We start from the raw sequence: 20,370 nt of genomic DNA on the forward strand, positions 1-20,370 counted from the left end.
ACTTGTGTACAGGAACACTTTGTCCTTTGCAATAATGTCTCTATTAAGTATGGTGTGAAATTGTAAAGCTACCCTAATCCACATGCTACCAGGATAAAATTACTGCCTCAGGCTTTGGGAAGTCCTTTAATGACCCACTCAATATAATCACCAAGAAAGCACTAAGGAGCTTGCCATCTCAATTTTTTTTTTGCATGAAATGACTGTATTTTTAATAGACTTTATTTTTTAGAGAAGTTTTGGATTTCTAATTACTATTTTAATCTTTTCCATTATTCTTAAAAAAAATTTAATATCACACACCTACTAAGAAAAATCTGTTTTATAGTGCTAAACAAAATATAAGCACCTTCTATTTAAAAAATGATTTCTCCAGAGCCTCAAAGGAAGATGTGTGGAGGAAAATGACATCACTATTTGAAAACATTTGTTAATGTTTCTGTATCTAGTTAAATGTAAGATTTTCTCAGGTAGTAACTACTTTTCATTTCTATTCTAATCACCCCAGTGCTCATGTGTGCACACATCCAAGTGCTTGTGCATACACACGGACAACATAATATTATAATATTCAGCGTATAGGACTAGTATTGTTCCTAGTCTATGCTCACCATTTGCGACATCCTGTCTAGTCTACTTTGGAAGATATATTCACCCTCACATGGTTTAAACATACTCCCTGAGTCTCGGGGAAATGCTTCAAATACAACAAATTTCACTTTACAACATGGGTCCCTTATAGTGGTTGTTGTTTTCATTACCTTTTATTTTATGGTATTTAATTTCATGAAATTCAAGAGTTACTGGAACAGCTAAGCTTTTTTGAGATGAAACTAAGCCTATTTAATTCTCAAAAGCACCCAAATTTGGAGCCATGAGGCCTTCTGATAGCTTTGCTGCTGCTGCTGCTAAGTCGCTTGTTGTGTCCGACTCTGTGCGACCCCATAGACAGCAGCCCACCAGGCTCCCCCGTCCCTGGGATTCTCCAGGCAAGAACACTGGAGTGGGTTGCCATTTCCGTGTCCAGTGCATGAAAGTGAAAAGTGAAAGTGAAGTCAAAAGCTCAGTCGTGTCCCACTCCTAGCAACCCCATGGACTGCAGCCCACCAGGCCCCTCCGTCCATGGGATTTTCCAGGCAAGAGTACTGGAGTGGGGTGCCATTGCCTTCTCCGTCTGATAGCTTTGGATCTCAATTTATGATGTGAAATGCTTTAAAATCATATTAGGGTTAAGTAGATATTTACAAACATGGTGAGATTTAACTTCATGGCTTCTAGAAAAGCTTGATGATTCTGTTTACATTATTGTGTGTTAGTTCAGTCACTCAGTCGTGTCCGACTCTTTGCGACCCCATGAATCGCAGCACACCAGGCCTCCCTGTCCATCACCATCTCCCGGAATTCACTCAAACTCATGTTCATATTGTGTGTTAGAACACAGTGGATAAGATCTGTAAAACATACCCTCTTGGATATGTTTTGGTAAGATAAAGTGATAGCTGACATAATTAATATGACATAAATTTAGAATTCAACTATTTTGTGCTTATGATATCAACTTATTTTAATCATATGTCTCCTTAGGGTTCTGTTGGAGTGCCTGGAATTCCAGGGATGAATGGACAAAAGGTGAGTTCCATAGAATATACTACTTTTGGTCATTTGAGGAGGATTAAAATCACAAAGTTGTTCTAATCAGTAATGTTGGTAATAAGTTTATATGCATATAAAAATATTATATACACTTTTGAAATATAGAAAAATTGTGTTGCAAATGATCAAATTAGTTTAATTTTTAAACAAATGCATTGAATAGCCAAAAACTCTTAGACAATTTTTCATTTTTTTGATATATATGAGATACAGTGGTATCTTTCTCATAAATATATTTGGAGTAGGAAAAATATGGTATTTAACATTGATTGCGATAAAGTGCACTCTGGTTTATTCTTGTTATTGCAGACTAATATGTATTATTTCTTGCATTAACAAAAGTTATTCCTACAGAGAGATGCTATTGGAATCGTGAATTCAGAAGCTTATTTTACAGCTAAGCAAAATTAAGAATTAAATAGATTTGCTAAACTCTGATAGCATGCTTTTATTGTACTATTAATAATGAAGGGGGAAAAAAAGTTAAAAAAACAAAAAAACAAAAAAAACCCCCACAGCTCTACAAAGACATATCTGTGTGCCTGTGTGCATTTTTTCCTGCAACATATTTGCCAGTGGGACAAAATAGTTACCAAAGTCACTGCAGGCCAGTCTGCCAGGGGCCGGGGAGCTGAGCCAGGGACTTTCCTGTCTCCCTCAGAGTTTCTGGGCTGGCCCTTTGAGATCCTGTGACCCAGCTTCTGTTCCCAGAGGACTTGAAATCCAGGCATTCTGAATTGAAATCATAAAGGGCCCAGCCCTTATAGACAGAATAGACCTCCTCTTGACCTCTTCTAGCTCATCCATCTTTTTTCTCCAATGAGACATAGACAATGGCAATTTAAAACCTACGGAGTGACTAAGAACATGGATCTGCAGCTCAGAGAATGTAAATTTTGACAAAGTCCTTGAATTCTCTGGTCTCAATTTCTTCATCTTTAAAAAGGAGACTAGCGATTCCTACCTCATAAGGTTACTGTGAGGATTAAATGAGGAAATAGGCATAAAGCCCTTATATCCATGTCTGATATTGCTATTAAACTTTTTTTTCAGCTCATTTTAGTGAAATCCTGGATATTTGATTGACCTCTGTTGTAAGAGACTCTCTATTTCCAGAATTCCTTGATTCCCAAGTAAAATTAGTGTTCTTAACCAAATCTTACGGCAGCCTGTGGTCCATAAATCAAACACTGGGCACTAATCAGTAGTTCAATGCCCGTGTCACTGCCGTTCTCCACTCAGTAAAATGCATACCTGTTTGCTTCCCAGATCCTGATAAAGACAGAGGATTACTATTCCATTTAGAATATTGTAGATCATGGAGGGAAACATAAATAAAAATTTGAAAGCATATTCATTCTATGATGAATTTGAAAATTACATAAGAGGATAATATTTAGAAAGGACAAAATATAATGTAAATGTTGTTTATAATATTTGTACACGTAAGGTTAATGTTTTGCTTTTACTTCTTTGTTTCATCTTTGAGATAATCATGAAAATTTATAGAAAACTTTACCCTGAAACAAAACAAGTCTGCAAGTTTAAAACTGTCACATATATGCTTATGAAGACTATGTGTTCTTTCTTTTTTCAAAGGAAGTATGCAATTTCCTTAGCAAGAGAAAGGAATGTGACATTTTCTTGTCCTAGTCACCAAGTTTAAATTATATTTCAAGGAAATAGTTAATATTTGCAGCTTTATGTCTTGTTATACATCTTTGTGGCATTTTTAAGGGTTTTCTGTAAAATCTAGGGAAGCTAAATGATTTCATACTTTTATGAAGATATCAGCAAAATGTAGTTCAAGATTTGTTTTTAATTCATATAACTTAATTAAAACTTTGTTTATAGAATTTCTTTTAATGATAGCCATTATCTAACACCTATAATATTTGCTATATCATCTTAGGACAATAAAGTACAAAAAAACTGAACTCCACATCACTGAAGTAGCAGGTCATTTAGACAGTAAAAACAAAGTTGAAAATAGAGTAATATCGATAATTTACACTTAGAGCTATGAACTTTGCCTTGGTTCTCTAAAATTTATTTCTCTAGAAAGAGAGCCTAGAATCACATTAATAATTTTTTAAGCACCTTGATGTTCTTAAACTGTCTAGAGAAAATATCTTCTTTGCATGATACAATTTCATTTTTTTCCAGAGAAGAACTTTTGATGCTTAGATCATTTTCAAGTACTGGTTAAGGAAGGATGTTATTTCTAAGCTATCAGAAACATGGCAAATAACTAGAAAATTTTTAGAAACTTCTCTATTATAAGAGAGAAAGAAAATGACTGTATTAAGCAAATATTTTACTTGTCTTCCACTAAAATATTTTCCATCCATTCAGATTGAGGTGATTGACTTTGGCCAGTCACTTGATGGTGATTTTTTTTTTTTTTTTTACATTACTTTCCTTTCAGTTTTGGTCAACTTGATTGTTAATCTGAATATTTCTTATTTTTGTAATGGTCCTCCAATTCTTCAGATCGTATTAGGAAAACAGACTTACAGAAGCAGTAACATGGCATTAAACTCCAATCTAGCCCCTTCTAGCAGCAGCAGCAGCAGCCTTATAATCTATCAAGGGCTACTAAACACTCTTCTGTAAAAAGCGGGAGACAGTGTAGTGTGTGGTCTCTGCAGTCTGCGAGAGGAAGCTTCAAGTCTTTGTCCTCCTCTGTGTGAGTTACTTAATGTTTCTAAGGCTCCAGTATAAAATATTAATATAGACTTTGCAATATTAATGGGAAAATATGTCTAAAGTGAACATAATGTAATAGGTACTCAATAAATATTGTCAACTATCTGTAGTACTAATAGTATAACACTTCAAGAATTGCAACAAATGAGCCCTAGGCTTACCCTCTAACAGGACGAGAAGCCAGGAAGAAAATGAAGGTGTAAACTCACACGAGAAGGTAAAATATTTCTGCGCTACCTGCTATGTCTCCAGTCACAATGCACCCCATTCCCAGTAGTAGGAATACAAGTACCTTAGAAAAGAGAAAGACATTTCTCACACCTCTTTGAAACCTCACTCACCCGTGTGGGGTCTTGGAGGAGCACTGTCTGGAGTCAGACACTCTGTGCTCTTACAGCTCATGTGCAGCCTTTGAAACTTCTTCCTGTATGGGCTCAAGGTGGCTTCATTGTAGAGTGAGGGAAGGGGCTGTTCTAATTTATATCTAAGTCTCTTAGAGATACTGTGCATCCACAAAAAGTCACAGGTGTCTCTTTTCCATTCTCTGTTCCCAATTCTAAAAGCAGTTGTTTCCATAACTGGAACTTGTTTCCAATAGCCAAAGCAATTAGGGAAAACTTAATGCTAGGTCTTACCTAAAAAGAAATAAATGTTGCCTTCTTTGCCTCTGGCTAATTTATTTAGCACAGAAACTTTTGTAATTCTCACCAATAGATCTTGTTGGTTCAAAGATATTATAAACATTTTATTTATGCTATTTGATTCATTCCCCGCCCCCCTCTCTCTCACACACATATGTATCTCTGCATGTGTACATGCTCAATCGTACTCAACTCTATGTGACCCCATAGACTATAACCCAACCAGGCTCTCAGCCCATGAGTTTTCCAGGCAAGAATACTGTAGTGGGTTGCCATTTCCTACTCCAGGGGATCTTCCAGACCCAGGGATTGAACCTGCATCTCTTGCATCTCCAGCATTGGCAGACAGATTCTTTACCACTGTGCCACCTGGGAAGCCCATATAACTGAATGTTTGTCAATTAAACTCTGCTTCTCAGATATACTGGAAAGTGGGCTTCAAAATAATTTTGTGATAAAAATATTTTTAGACTAAATAATGCTCAACACAATAAATGGCTGGCTGTAATTTTTTGTATGTATATACATATATATATGTATATCTCAGAACTTTAAACATCTCCACTCTTAACATGTTATTAGAACCCTGAATTTTTCTACTGTTTCCACATTTTTGCATTAGGAATAAATCATCATAATAACAATGTATTTGAATAGCAAGCGGTGCCCAGCACTGTGCAAATGCCATAGGAGAAGAGGGCTAGGGATAATTAGGGGACGTTACAGGTCTGCTTTGTGCAACCCTTAGTTCACATCCTTATCTCTGTTACCATAAAATTAACATTAGAGTTTCAGGATTAAGAACAAATTATTTTGTCTAAGCAGGCTAGAATTTTTCTGAGGTCCCAGAATCATACGGATTGTTTCCAAAGCAAAAGATAAGTATCAGATGATCTTGTTTCATGTATTTTTCAAATGCTTGCTAGGGTTTATTATATCTAAAACTTCAAATACAATATAAATAAAATATTGATATTAATGTATCATCCATGAATCTATCCCAGATAACTATGTGATTTTTTTAAGTAACATTAAAATTTAATTAGTTTATGGCTATGGTATTCAGAGTTCCTTTTCATCTCTTATCCATGAGTCTCACAGTTTTTCACTGACATTAATCCTCACAGCATACTTCTAATGGCATTTTTATTGTAAGCATATCTAGAGAGCAGATAAATGGAAGCCCTCAGACTTTCAAAGGTCAAGCTGTTTATTCAAGTCTATACAGTAAGCTGTATACAGTGAACTCAATACTTTTTTATTCCTGATTCATTTTCTGCAACCACTAAATAAAACTCTTCTCTTTTGCAACCTTGACTTTATCATTAAAATGTCTGAGTTAAATTCCTGAAGGATTTGAATATATTATAGTTCTGTTTATTTCCTGTCTAGTTAGCTTAAATTTACCCAGTGATCTATTACCAAATGTATTTATAACTTTCCAATTTTACACTTTAAGAAAAGATATATAGTGTAAATAAAGTGACTGATTTTTTATTTGAGATTAATTAATAGCTTGGGGAAAGTGTGTTACAGCAGTTTACTACTTTGCTGGTTAAAGTAGAGAATTAAATTATTTTTATTAATTTTTCTATCTTTGAAAGTTGGTAACTGTGTACATTATAGTTCTAATAATACATGATTGTGTTTTCTCTGATAACTATGAAAATAGGATGCTTTCTTTCTTCTTGAAGCAGCATCATTGCTTTCCTATTGTAGGATATTTCTCTTTTTTCTAGTTTTATTGAGATAATGTATACAGCATAAAGGTTTGACTTCCATATATAATGAAATGATTACCACAATAAATTTAGCTAACATCCATCATCTCATGTAGATACAATAAAAAGAAATGGAAAAAAAATGTTTCTCCTTATAGTGAGCACTCAGGATTACTCTCTTAACAACTTTCATATACATCGTACAGCAGTGGTAACTATAGGCATCGTCTTGTGCCTTACATCTCCAGTGTCTAATAAATTGGAAGTTTGTACCTTTGGTGAAGGTCACCTTTCCCAGGTGGGTCACCTTCCTTCAATTCTTCCTTCCCCAAAACCTCCAACCCCGACCTCTGAGAACTACAGATTTTATCTCTTTCTATGAGTTTGGTTTTTTTGTTGTTGTTTTTTTTTTTTTAGATTCCACATAAAAGTGAGATCATAAAGTATTTTAATCTTTCTCTGTCTGACTTATTTTACTTAGCATAATGCCCTCAGGGTTCATCCATGTTGTCACAAATGGCAGGATTTCCTCGTTTATTATGGCTAAATAGTATTGCATTATGCATACACCGTCACTTCTTTATCCACTCGTTGTCGATGGACCCTAGGGCTGTCTCCATGTTTTGGCTACTGTACATAATTTTGCTGTGAACATGGGATGTAGGTGTCTTTTTAAGTTAGCGTGTTCATTTCCTTTGGATATATTCCCTGAAGTGGAATTCCTAGATCATGGGGTAGTTCTATTTTTAAATTTTTGAGGATCCTCCATCCTGTTCTCCATAGTGGCTGTACCAATTTACAGTCTCACCAACAGAGCACAAGATTCCCTTTTCTCCACATCCTCACCAGCGATTGTTACTTTGTGTCTTTTTGACGATAGCTGTTCTGACAGGCACGTGAGATATCTCCTGTGGTTCTGATTTGTGTTTCCCTGATGGTTAGTGATGTTGAGCATCTTTTCATCTGCCTGTTGGCCATTCATCTACAGATATTTCATATAGTAAAATCACATCACCTCTGAGTTCTATGCATATACTCAGAGGCAATTTTATATATAAGCTTACTCTTAAAGAAACTTTTCACTTAATTTTACCTATTGAGAGAAACAAAAGATATTTCTGTCCTTTATATAATTAAATTTAAGTTCCTGTAGAAGGGAATAAAAAGTTGGTTGACAGAAGTAATGTAATGCTTCCTGACTTGAAATTTAAAAAATGATGGTAATTTAAAAAAAAATACACTTTCCCTTGACTTCATTTAGGCATGTTGCTATAAATTTTAATACTCGTTACCATCCTACTAAATGAAGATACTGGGAGAGGTAAGAATAAATAATTGAGGAAATGGGATTGGTGGGGAAATCCAATAGGACTGGGTATGAGAGCAAAGAAACCTGATCACAGGATGTTGCAAAACAAAGCAACAAGAAGGCAAATATCTTTGACTGAATTATGACTTCAAGTCCACTTATATTCCATTTTAATTGAAAAGGCACTATATTTTATAGATAGGATCACCAAAATATTATTTACTAAATCAAATTAAACTACATATATAACCTAATGATTTGGGGGGGAAAAAACTTATGTTAAATGTATTCGTTGATTATTTGCCAGTTTCTTCAATCTTTCATTCAACAAATCTTTTTTCAGTCCTTACTAGTAAGTGCAAGGCACATCTGAGCACTGACATTAAAGTGGTCTCTGCCCTCATGGAATTTCAGCCAATAGAGGGATAGAGACATGATATAAACAGGTACACTAAAAATCTGTTAAATGGCAATACTGTCAAGCACTATAGCAGAGAAGCACAGGGCAGCTTGTCCTGGTGCAAAAAGTCAAGGAATGCTTCCCTGAATAGGTGACTTTCAGTCAGTCAGTCAGTTCAGTCGCTCAGTTGTGTCCGACTCTTTGCAACCCCATGAACTGCAGCACGCCAGGCCTCCCTATCCATCACCATCTCCCGGAGTTCACTCAGACTCACGTCGATCGAGTCAGTGATGCCATCCAGCCATCTCATCCTCTGTCGTCTCCTTTTCCTCCTGCCCCCAATCCTTCCCAGCATCAGAGTCTTTTCCAATGAGTCAACTCTTCGCATGAGGTGGCCAAAGTACTGGAGTTTCAGCTTTAGCATCATTCCTTCCAAAGAACACCCAGGGCTGATCTTCAGAATGGACTGGTTGGATCTCCTTTCGACTTTAGGTGCAGCTTAAATAGTGAACAGCAGTTGGCAAAGGGAAGGGAAAATACCACCACATTGCAGTACTTCCAGATCAAGTTAGACAACCTTGGTCTTAGAATTTTGTTTCTAAAACACCATATTATAAACCACTATAGGACCTAGACTACTCTTTTTTTTTTTTTTTGCAAATTTCTTACCACTAAAATAGTTAGTTGATATAAATCACAAAGCCTGTTCTTTTATCATTAGATCTGATCTCTGAATGACACTCTTGATTTTGAGATTTGCATTAAAAATAAGGCTTCAATGAAATAACTTATTTTGACAATTATAGTGGCTTTACCCAGTTCCCAGGTGGCTCAGTGGTAAAAAATCTGCCTGCCAGTGCAGGAGACATTGAGATGTGAGTTTGTTCCCTGGGTGGGGAAGATCCCTGGAGGAGGAAGTGGCAACCCGCTCCACTATTCTTGCCTGGAGAATCCCATGGACAGAGAAGCCTGGTGGGTTATAGTCCATAGGGTTGCAAAGAGTCGGACATGACTGAGCGCACACACGCACACACTCAAACACACGCACCCACACCTGTTCCATACCAGGTGACATTGCCAAGGGGATAGGAACCATTATCCAACTGTGAAACAGCATGTGTATATGTGTGTGTTAGTGGCTCAGCTGTGTCTGACTCTGCAACCACCAGGCTTCCCTGTCCATGGGATTCTCCAGACAAGAATACTAGAGGGGGTTGCTTTTCCTTTCTCCAGGCGATCTTCCTGACCTAGGGCTCGAATCTGGGTCTCCCACATTGCAGGCAGATTCTCTGCCATCTGAGCCACAGAGGAACCATGAAACAGCATCAGTGGGGTTAATTTAGGAGAGATCAAATTTCCTTTTCAACCGGCTGTGTCTTCTCTGCCTAACACAGACAATAGAAGACAGCAGTGTGTAGTATTTACTAACATGTATTCAGCATCGACTGTCAAGCGCTTCCTAAGTTTACCCCACTTATTCCTCACAGCAATGCTGTGAAGTGGATACTATTATTATCTCCACTGCATTAATGAGGAAACCAAGGCACAGAAAGGATATTTTGCCTATGGTCACCAAGGTGTTTGTAGTAGATTTCAACTTCAAAGTTAGTCAGTCTGCTACAACTGTCAAGAATATGGATTTTAAATTCAGGGAATCCCAGGTCTGTCGTTCAATATTTGTATGGTCTAAGACAAGTTACTTTCCTTCTCTGAATTTAGTTTCCTCATTTGTCAAATGAGAATTGTCATGTTTACTGCAAAGTTTAATTGGACAAAATAAAGGAAGTAATGAATGTAACTGTTTAATTTAAAACACTATTAAATAAGGAAACACTATTTTCCACTTTGATTTGGGAGCATTAGGAACTCCATGACTCAGAAACCTCCAGAGTATGTAAATGAATGTTTGTAAGAGCCATTGTCTCTTTCTACTATTCTTCACTGATCTTTTTTGAAAACTATGTCCAATTTTTCCCATTAGACATAACCATTTACCATTTCCATGAATAATTTGGCACATCTTTTCCCAAGTGAAAAGAGTAATACATCGACTTACTATTAGGAATTGTACTTAGGAAAAAAGAAATTAGCTGGGATTTTGAACTTTAAAAGTGGGTATATTATCAAAGCCATGTTATATTGCAAGTCATAGAATACTTAACAGAGCCAATTTTTTAAATAAAGGTATTTATTGGTCTGTAACATGGAATTCCAGGGCTTCCCTCATAGCTCAGTTGGTAACGAATCCGCCTGAAATGCAGGAGACCCCGGTTCAATTCCTGGGTCAGGAAGATCCCCTGGAGAAGGAAAAGGCTACCCACTCCAGTATTCTGGACTGGAGAATTCTATGGACTGTATAGTCCATGGGGTCGCAAAGAGTCGGACACGACTGAGCGACGTTCGGTTCACAACGTGGAAATCCAGCACTAACACAGCCTGCAGCCTTGACACCTAAGCTTCGTCACTAAGAACCCATTTCTTCCATTTCATCGTCTGTCGTTCATGTTGCTGCTGTCAGCCTAATTCCCTCTCTCCTGGTTCTAAGGTAGCTGCTGATCATGCCTGGGGCTTCATTCTTTCCTATCTACATCCAGAGTGAGTGTCTTTCCCCAAACATCCAACACCGCTTTTGAGTTTCCTTGTTATTGGGTACACATAGGTCCCCTCCTTCTCCTCATTTCCCAGCAAGGGGAATGCCAGATGCTAATTAGCTATTACCACTGTGGTTCCTTTTCTAGCAACCCCAGTCATGTGGAAAGTTGCAGTAAACACTAATTATCTAATTTAGGAGAGATTCGTGTAAGACACCGGAGCTGAGCAAGTGTGTTGTTTCTGACTTATCCCAGTCCTAACAAACTCCTCTGCATCACGTACCCCCTTCATCCATTTTGATATTTTGTCTTCCTGAAACATAAGCCTTTGTTCTTAATCTGTTTTTCTCCATAAGAGTGCTCATAGAGAATAATTTCTCTGATACACAGAAAAGAGAAGCCCACCCCACACTGTGACATCATGCTCCCTGGCTGGGTTTTGGCAACTTTCACACCTTTTATAAGTTATTTAAGAGGGAATACTAGACAGTGTTTTCCTTAGACCCAGGCAGTGCTCCTCTGCTCCTCTTTGTCCCTCTAATGGTGTGTCCCCCACCCCAGAGTGAGGAATCCACAGGGCCTAGGAGATAAGCCATCTCAGAGCTCAGCTCCCCACTTGGAGATCACAGCCCAGGTACCCAGGACCCAAGAATTCCTGCCCTAGCTGTGCTGAGTCTGCTTCCATCGTCTGTAGTGGCCTCTTCCTCAGATCCATTTTCCCAAGGGTGAACCACCAGCTGGCATGTGCACCCATTTACTTGTGAGTGGCCTGGAGCAGCTAAGGGTAGGGAGCTGTGGGCAGAGCTTGCAGGCTGTGGTGTCCACACGCGACTCCCAAGGCCCTTCCTGAAGAATAAGAGAACTGGAAGAGACGGAAGGGAGACATTAGCAGGCGGGATTGGGATGGGGGGCGTCATCTGTGTGTACTTCTCCCTAGACCTTTTAGGGGTGTGCTCAAGGCAGATCATTCTTCTCATTTGTGTAAATTTCACCCAAATAAACTCAATTTAACTGTTTTCTGTGACACCTAAATTCTTAGCTGTATCTTTGCATTTGAATTTCTTTGTTCAAATTATATTTTGTACATTTCTGTCTGCATTAGCAGTACAAAAACTCGATTAAAAAGTGTTAACCACAAACTTACTTCTGAAATAGTCCTTGCTGCTGCTGCTAAGTCGCTTCAGTCGTGTCCGACTCTGTGCGACCCCATAGACCCTGTGCGACCCCTGCTAATGTCTCCCTCCCGGATCTCTTCCAGTTCTCTTACTCTTCAGGAAGGGCCTTGGGAGTCGTGTGTGGACACCTCTGTGCAGCCCACCAGGCTTCCCTGTCCCTGGGATTCTCCAGGCAAGAACACTGGAGTGGGTTGCCATTTCCTTCTCCAATGCATGAAAGTGAAAAGTGAAAGTGAAGTTGCTCAGTCATGTCTTGATTCTAGCGACCCCATGGACTGCAGCCCACCAGGCTCCTCCGTCCATGGGATTTTCTAGGCAAAAGTACTGGAGTGGGGTGCCACTGCCTTCTTACTGTAGTATTATTGACAATAAGACAACTATCAAGTTTTCTTATTTACATTTTTAGATATTCGTACTTTTTTAAAAGTATAATGAATGTTTGGTTATTAGGTTTAGCTTAAGTATTATGTTAAGCAGTTAAACCCATTTCAGTAGATTATCTGAAATAAGATATTTTCATTGTTTCTGACTGATAGAACCATCTACTTTTCTACTGTTATTCATATTACCAAGGAGGACAAAGAGATTTTCATTTTAGGGAGGGAGTTTGCTGATTGGATAAATAAGACAGCACTCCCTTACAGGGATGTCAGTTCTCTGATGTACGACCAAACCCAACTGGTCAGAGTTTTCTGTTTCTCTTCCATGAGTAACAAAGCCTCTGCCTCCAGGAAACAAACAAAAGAAGCATTAGGCGCTGAGTATGCAAGTAGGAGCTACAAACTACTGAATTGCTCCACATTAGTACTCTTGCCTGGAAAATCCCACAGACAGAGGAGCCTGGTGGGCTGCAGTCCATGGGGTTGCCAAGAGTCAGACATGACTGAGCGACTTCACTTTCACTTTTTACTTTCATGCATTGGAGAAGGAAATGGCAACCCACTCCAGTGTTCTTGCCTGGAGAATCCCAGGGACGGGGGAACCTGGTGGGCTGCTGTCTATGGGGTCGCACAGAGTTGGACACAACTGAAGCGACTTAGCAGCAACAGCAGCAGAGGGCGTGAAGCTGAATTCCCAGTGTGGCTGAGGAAAGTGGTAAGAAGGAAGCAGGAAGGTGAGGTGGGAGCGGAAGAGAGGGGAAGGCGGTGAGATTAGCAGTCTGAGTGCTCTGTGATGACACACCTTTCAGGAGCACCAGGTGTTCAACCCTGAGCTCACAAAAGGCCTGAGAAGAGTGAATTTCCTGGATAGCTGGTGAAGAATCACTGGTCTGCAGCAAAACAGAGAAGACATACAGATGCAAGAACTTGAGCACAGGACCCCAGAGCAGGTCCTGGGCTTCCATACTGGGTGAAATTGGGACTTGAAGCAAGTTTAATCAGATGTCAGAGGAACACGGAACCACCACTGACATCTTTAGTCCAACAAAACAACAACTGCTACTAATAAAAGAACAACTAAATCTTAATCCTTTAAACCTGAGAGAGGGTAAGCACCTAATCTGCCCCTGAACACTGCATAGAATAAAAGCTAAACCCCATGGAAGCTCAAGCAATTTGCTCTGTGTCCCAGGACCAGAAGTAGAAAACTTAAATTAGATTGGAGGCTTCCTAATAAGCCGCTTTCTTATTTTATGCAAAAATGAAAGACAAAAGAAACCCAATAAATACGAATGAATTCTTTAGACAAGTTATTCAAATAGAAGGAACACAAATTCAAATAGAAGGGAATTGGAAGACCTGGGTTCTAATCTCACATCTGCCTCTTTGCAGCATTTTGTTTCTGAAAAAGGTACTTTCCCTCTCTGAGCGTGTTTCTTCATCTATCAAGAATGGCTCGCTTGGCTGCTTTCGACTAAAACATTGCCCCGGGACTTCCCCGGAAGTCCAGTGGTTAAGATTCTGTGCTTCTTCTGCAGGGGGCATGGGTTTGATCCATGGTCAGAGAAATAGGATCCCCCATATAAGATAATAAGAAATAAGATCCCCCATATTATCAATGATAATATTGTTCAAGTTGTCTAAGTCCTATTGATTTTATATTTAACTTGCTCTATTAATTACTGAGTGAGGGGTATTGAAAACTCCAACCATAATCATGGATTTGTCTGTTTCTCTTTGCAGTTCTATCAGTTTTTGTTTACATATTTTGAAGCTGTATTATTAGGTACATCAAAATTTAGGATTCCTATGCCCTCTTGATGAATTGACCCCATTGAAATGATCTTCCATATTCCTGGTAATGTTCTTTGCCTTGAAATCTACTTTGTCTGAAATTAATAGGTGGTGCTAGTGGAAAAGAACCCACCTGCCAAAGCAGGACACATAAGAGATGTGGGTTCAATCCCCGGGTCGGGAAAATCCCTTGGAGGAAGACATGGCAACCCAATCCAGTATTCATGCCTGGAGAATCCTATGGACAGAGGAGCCTGGAGGGCTACAGTTCATAGGGTTGCAAAGAGTCAGACAAGAATAAAACAACCTAGCATAAACTCAACTAGTGATAATCATCTTATAGGCAAAAATTTTTTTTGTCAGCATTTCTATGTGAGGTCAGCAGTGTTATTATTTCAAAAGTAGACAAGACATTACCCGCCCCTCCCCTCAAAAATACTATGATCATAATGCAAAATTTGATGAGAAGCCCTGAGCTTCTCATGATCATAAATGCAAAATTTCTAAGCAAAATGTTAGTAAATCAAATCTAATAATAGTTTTTGATGTGCAGTTGGTTAACTCTGCCAATGTGGACCTCTCAGATACAGAGGACTGACTACGTGGAACTTGAGCATCTCTGGATTTTCGTATCCCTGGGAGTCCTGGAATCAATCCCCTGTGAATACCTAGCAACAATTTTATGTAAAAACAGTAGCTTATCATGACCAGATGGCATTTATACCAGGAATTCAGGGTTGGTTTAGTATTTGAGAATCAATCAATGCAATTTTCCACATCAGCAGATTAAAAAAGAAAAACCATATGATCACATCAATTTATGCATAAAAAACATTTGACAGAATGTGCTTCCCTGGTGGCTCAGTTGGTCAAGAAGCCGCCTGCAATGCAGGAGACCGGGTTCAATTCCTGAATCAGGAAGATCCCCTGGAGAAGGAAATGGCAACCCACTCCAGTATTCTTGCCTGGAGAATCCCATGGACAGAGGAGCTTGGTGGGCTACAGTCCATGGGGTTCAAAGAGTCAGACAGGACTGAGCAACTAAACCACCACCATGTATGTACATGTTGCCTATTTGTGAGTGCTTCTGCTTAGGGACATGCAGATGTTAGAGTGAGTCTGTAAGGTAAATGATGACACACGTAGGTTCTGAAAGGGTCTTGGAGGAACTTGAGATGACATGATAAATACACATCTGGCATTGTCCCAGCTGCTCTTCCCCCTTCACTGAGGCACACAGGGTGAGGGGAGGAGCAGATGGAAGAGGGGTGATAACCGAATAGGTGGAAACGTTTATAATGGCTGGGTCCCCGTACTCACAGGCACGACTGTTGGAGCCTCCCGTCCCCCAGGCAGCCACTCTCCCCCGACAGAGTCCTGGCTCAGTGCTTCCCCTTGGCAGCCGTGGACGTTCTGCTCATTCTCAGCATCCTGCCTCTCAGGGGACTCCTCCCGCCGTTCACTGACCCCAGGCTGTCCCTCTATTTTTCAACTTTATTTTAGACTGACCTGCGGAACGTGGATGTGTAACTGCTGGGTCAGTGTCTCTCCCATCTTCTTCCTGGGTCCCCGTCTCTTTTCCCACCGTTGCCTTTTGCCAAAGCTGAGACAAAGAGCTGTCTCTTGCACCAGAGTTGTTGGTCTTTTCCAGTTTCCCAGCAGAGACTTGCTGTCTCTAGCTCTCATCAGGCCTGTACAGGCTTCACATTTCCATATCGACTTAATGTATATTATTTGCATCTCCTGTATTCATTCATTCCTCCAATGTAGATGTACTGAACAATTATTATGCGTAAGGTACAGTTCCAAGGCAATGTGGAAAGAGGAGTAAACAAGAGAAACCAAGTTCATATTCTGGTGGTGGAGAGGGGGTGGGCAATCGGGGCACCAGGTAAAATATAAAATGCCTGATCAAATTTGAATTTCAGATAAACAAACAGCCCATCATTTTTCATGTGCTATGTCTATTTGATACTTAGGATACATTTAATTAAAAATTCTTCTCTTTGTTGTTTATCCAAAGTTAACATTTAACTGGGTTTCTTATATTTTTATTTCCCAAATATGGCAATCCTAGTAGGGGAAACAGAAAAGAAAAAAATTTATCTTAGGTGGTAATTAGTGCAGTAGAGGAAGCAAAGTCAGATATAGGTGGACATCGGGAGTGGTGGTAATTGGGGTAGAATTCTGGACAGCCTCTGTAATAAGGGGCAGTTGTGCTAAGGATAAGAAGGTGAGACTCAATCCCTGGATATCAGAGGGAAGATGGTCCACAGGAGAGAAGCCCAAATGCAAAGACCCTGGTGGCTCCTGCTTAGTATCTGAGAACAAAGAGTTCAGTGTGGCTAGAGTGGTAGAAAGGGAGGTCAGAGAAACAGCAAAGCCAGATCTTGGCTGGGACCCTCACTCAGTGCGATGGAACAGCCTTGGCGAGAACGAAGGGAAGGAATTTATAAGCTTGCCTTGTTTTTCGGAGACTGTTGGAGGTGGGTGGGTGGCAAGGAGATGGGTTAGGAGATTGCTAGAGTCAGCCTCTAGCCCCACCCTGACTGTGGCTCCCCCAGCCCTTCGGCAGCCTCTGCTTCAGATCTGCCCTCTGCTTTCCACCGTGGCAGAGTCTTGGCAGAACTTGGCAGAGTCTGGTGATCGATTTTAACACCACAGTGGGCATCTCCATTCTGAAGTCTCGCTGTACGTTGACTTGCTTGAATACTGATGTGCTCATCCTCTGCTTCTAAATGCATTTGTTTATCATGCCTTATAATAATTACAGAATTTTATAGTTTGAACCAATGCTGTTTGATAGAAACATAAAACGAGCTCCAAAAACAAGCCATAAATGTAAATATGAACTTTCTAGTAGCCACATTTTTTAAAGTGTCTGAAAAGAATTTATTTAGAGCATGAGTGACACTTTAAAGTTAGGGGTAGGAGTCTTATTCTTTTTGTTTGTGTGCAGTAAAATGATACATTCTAGAAATTTCAAGGTCAAATATGTTGGTCATTTTCTACCTCCTGTGTTCAGCCGAGTTTGTGTTCATCCTCACTTGCATTGAGCTTCCCTGGTGGCTCAGATGGTAAAGCGTCTGCGTGCAATGTGGGAGACCCAGGTTTGATCCCTGTGTTGGGAAGATCTCCTGGAGAAGGAAATGGCAACCACTCCAGTATTCTTGCCTGAAGAATCCCACGGATGGAGGAGTCTGGTAGGCTACAGTCCACGGGGTCGCAAAGAGTCGGAAACGACTGAATGACTTCACTTCACTTGCATTAGGGACTAGTGTGGGAGACTAAACTACGCTGAATTGCTTGCCTGCTTAGTCATGCCCAACTCTTTGCAACTCCATGCCTGCCCAGCTTCCCTGTCCATGGGATTTTTTTCCAGGCAGGAATACTGAAGTGGGTTACCATTTCCTCCCCCAGGCACTCTTTCCAACCCAAGGATCAACCCACATCTCCTGCATCTCTTGCATTGCAGGCGGATTCTTTACTGCTGAACCATCAGGGAAGCCTCTAGAGAAAGAGAATAAATAGAAATGGAGAACAGAAACCCCATTTTCCTGACTCTTTCCCGGATAGTTCTAGCTGGAAGTCCCCGTGGGCACTTCACTGCCTTCAGAGAATCCTCCTCTACCAAGGGTTATCTACCCAATAGCTGCCAAAGCTTCTCAAGCCCTGAAGCCTCACAAAAGGTTGCCCCCCTGCCCACCATGACTGCCTGCAGGAGAGGAAACACCAGCAGCCACTGAGATGCTTCTGTGAAGTGTCACTGTCAGGAGGAAAGACCCAGTCCATCCAGTGTTTTAAAGAGGTATCAGTGACCAGTGCTGCCCATTTTTAGTCTTTATTACACATATGCACCAACCACACCAACTCCAGAGGTAGGAGAATAGCCTTAAGACTGACACCATGTTTTGTTCAATATCACTCATTTCATTTGCTGCTGGTGCATGTTCTGGGCAGCAGCCCCGCCTTCTTATCTGCAAGGAGTATGTTCCAAGACCCATAGTGGATGCCTGAAACGGAGGAGAGTACTAAGCACTATGTATACCAGTTTTTTTCCTATATGTGCATGCCTATGATGAAGTTTAATGTAGAAATTAGATACAATAAGAGACTATCTGAACTGCTCACATTTGTGGCCATTATTAAGTAGAATGGGCTTCCCTGGTGGTTCAGACAGTAAGAATCTACCTGCAATATGGGAAACCGAGGATCAATCCCTGAATCAGGAAGATCATCTGGAGAAGGGGATGGCTACCCACTCCAGAATTCTTGACTGGAAAATTCTATAGACAGAGGAACCTGGCAGGCTACATACAGTCCATGGGGTTGCAAAGAGTTGGGCATGGCTGAGTGAATATTAAGTAAAGTAAGGATTACTCGAGCACAAGCACTGTGATGCTCAGACAGTCGATCTGATAATGTAGCCTGGCTACGAAGTGACTAGCTGGCAGGATATGCTGGACAAAGGGATAATTGATGTCCCAGGTGCAATGGAGCAGGATGACATCAGATTTTAGCATGCTACTCAAAACAGCACCCAGTTTAGAACTGTTTGTTTCTAGAATTTTCCTTTTGATATTTTCAGACCTTAGTTGACCATGGATAACTGAAACCTTGGGTAGCTCAGTGGTAAAGAACCCACCTGCCAATGCAGGTGATATAAGAAACGTTGGTTCAATCCCTGGGTCAGGAAGATGCCCTGAAGAAGGAAATGACAATCCACTCCAATATTCCTGCTTGGAAAATCCCATGGGCAGAGGAGCCTGGAAGGCTACAGTCCATGGGGTCGCAAAGAGTTGGACACGACTTAGTGACTAAACAATTGAAACTAAAGAAAACGAACCTAAGGATAAGGGGGGCAATTGCAATTATTTTCATCTTCTGTTTAGATGAGTTCTTTCTGAAAATGTAGTACTTAAAGGAAACAAATATATATTGACAAGGTGAATGTAAAATTATACTGTGCTAAAATTTTTAAGCAATAACTCATTTTAAATTCCCATTGTGATTGAAATGACAGGGAGCAGTATTACTACTAAATGACCTGTTTCTCTTTAGCACTCAGTTTTGTAAGGAAACTACATTCCTTTCTACCTTCAAGTATTCTTTCAAATCGCCCCTGAATAGCTGTACCTGAAATAATTGTAAAAGCCTTGAGTGAGTGTCTGGTTTAAAAAGAAAGAAAGTAGTGTCATCCTTCTCAAAAGGCAGTTCAACTTATTTTTAGCTTAAATGCACAAATTGTCATTTGGGAGTAATGCACTGGGAATTTAAAGTATAATAAAGAAAAATCCATCAATCTACCTGTAGTTAAGATGTTGGCTGCTATTTTTGTTTATTACCATCTTTATAATGTCCCTAGTACTTGTGAATATGAGATGCATTCAGAAACAGATGAATAAAATATCCAATAAACACGAGACTATTTCTCTACATGCATACACACACATACACATAAAACTTAATTCCTCTTTTTTTGGTCTATACTTTTCTGATATATTTCTCTGTATATGTACTTTTTATACTGTATTATGTACAACAATTAAGTAATGTAGCTGTAACTATTTGAGGAAACTCATGAGATTAATACGGAGAAGGCAATGGCACCCCACTCCAGTACTCTTGCCTGGAAAATCCCATGGATGGAGGAGCCTGGTGGGCTGCAGTCCATGGGGTCGTGAAGAGTTGAACACGACTGAATGACTTCACTTTCACTTTTCACTTTCATGCATTGGAGACGGAAATGGCAACCTACTCCAGTGTTCTTGCCTGGAGAATCCCAGGGACGGGGGAGCCTGGTGGGCTGCCGTCTATGGGGTCGCACAGAGTCGCACACGACTGAAGCAACTTAGCAGCAGCAGCAGCAGCAGCAGCAGCATGAGATTAATAATATTCTGTCCTCATATGCTAGAAAATACTAATACACTATATGATGTATGCTTTATTCTTCATTAAGACTCTCCTTTGATTTCTATTTATTATGCCTCTTTATGA

The 20,370-nt window shown here is 40.0% G+C and overlaps 1 protein-coding gene across 6 annotated transcripts in view; it reads left to right on the forward strand.

The window, feature by feature from the left end:
* The window catches only part of COL25A1 (collagen type XXV alpha 1 chain), a 516,002-nt gene that overhangs the window by 404,474 nt on the left and 91,158 nt on the right, over positions 1–20,370 (forward strand). For all 6 annotated transcript variants that reach the window (XM_027543862.1, XM_027543859.1, XM_027543858.1 and 3 more), the window contains exon 12: positions 1,585–1,629. In XM_027543862.1, coding sequence (XP_027399663.1) covers positions 1,585–1,629 — 45 coding nt within the window. The remainder of the gene's footprint in view (positions 1–1,584; positions 1,630–20,370) is intronic.

This window comes from Bos indicus x Bos taurus, chromosome 6 (genome assembly GCF_003369695.1).
Source record: "Bos indicus x Bos taurus breed Angus x Brahman F1 hybrid chromosome 6, Bos_hybrid_MaternalHap_v2.0, whole genome shotgun sequence".
Classification (NCBI taxonomy): Eukaryota; Metazoa; Chordata; class Mammalia; order Artiodactyla; family Bovidae; genus Bos; species Bos indicus x Bos taurus.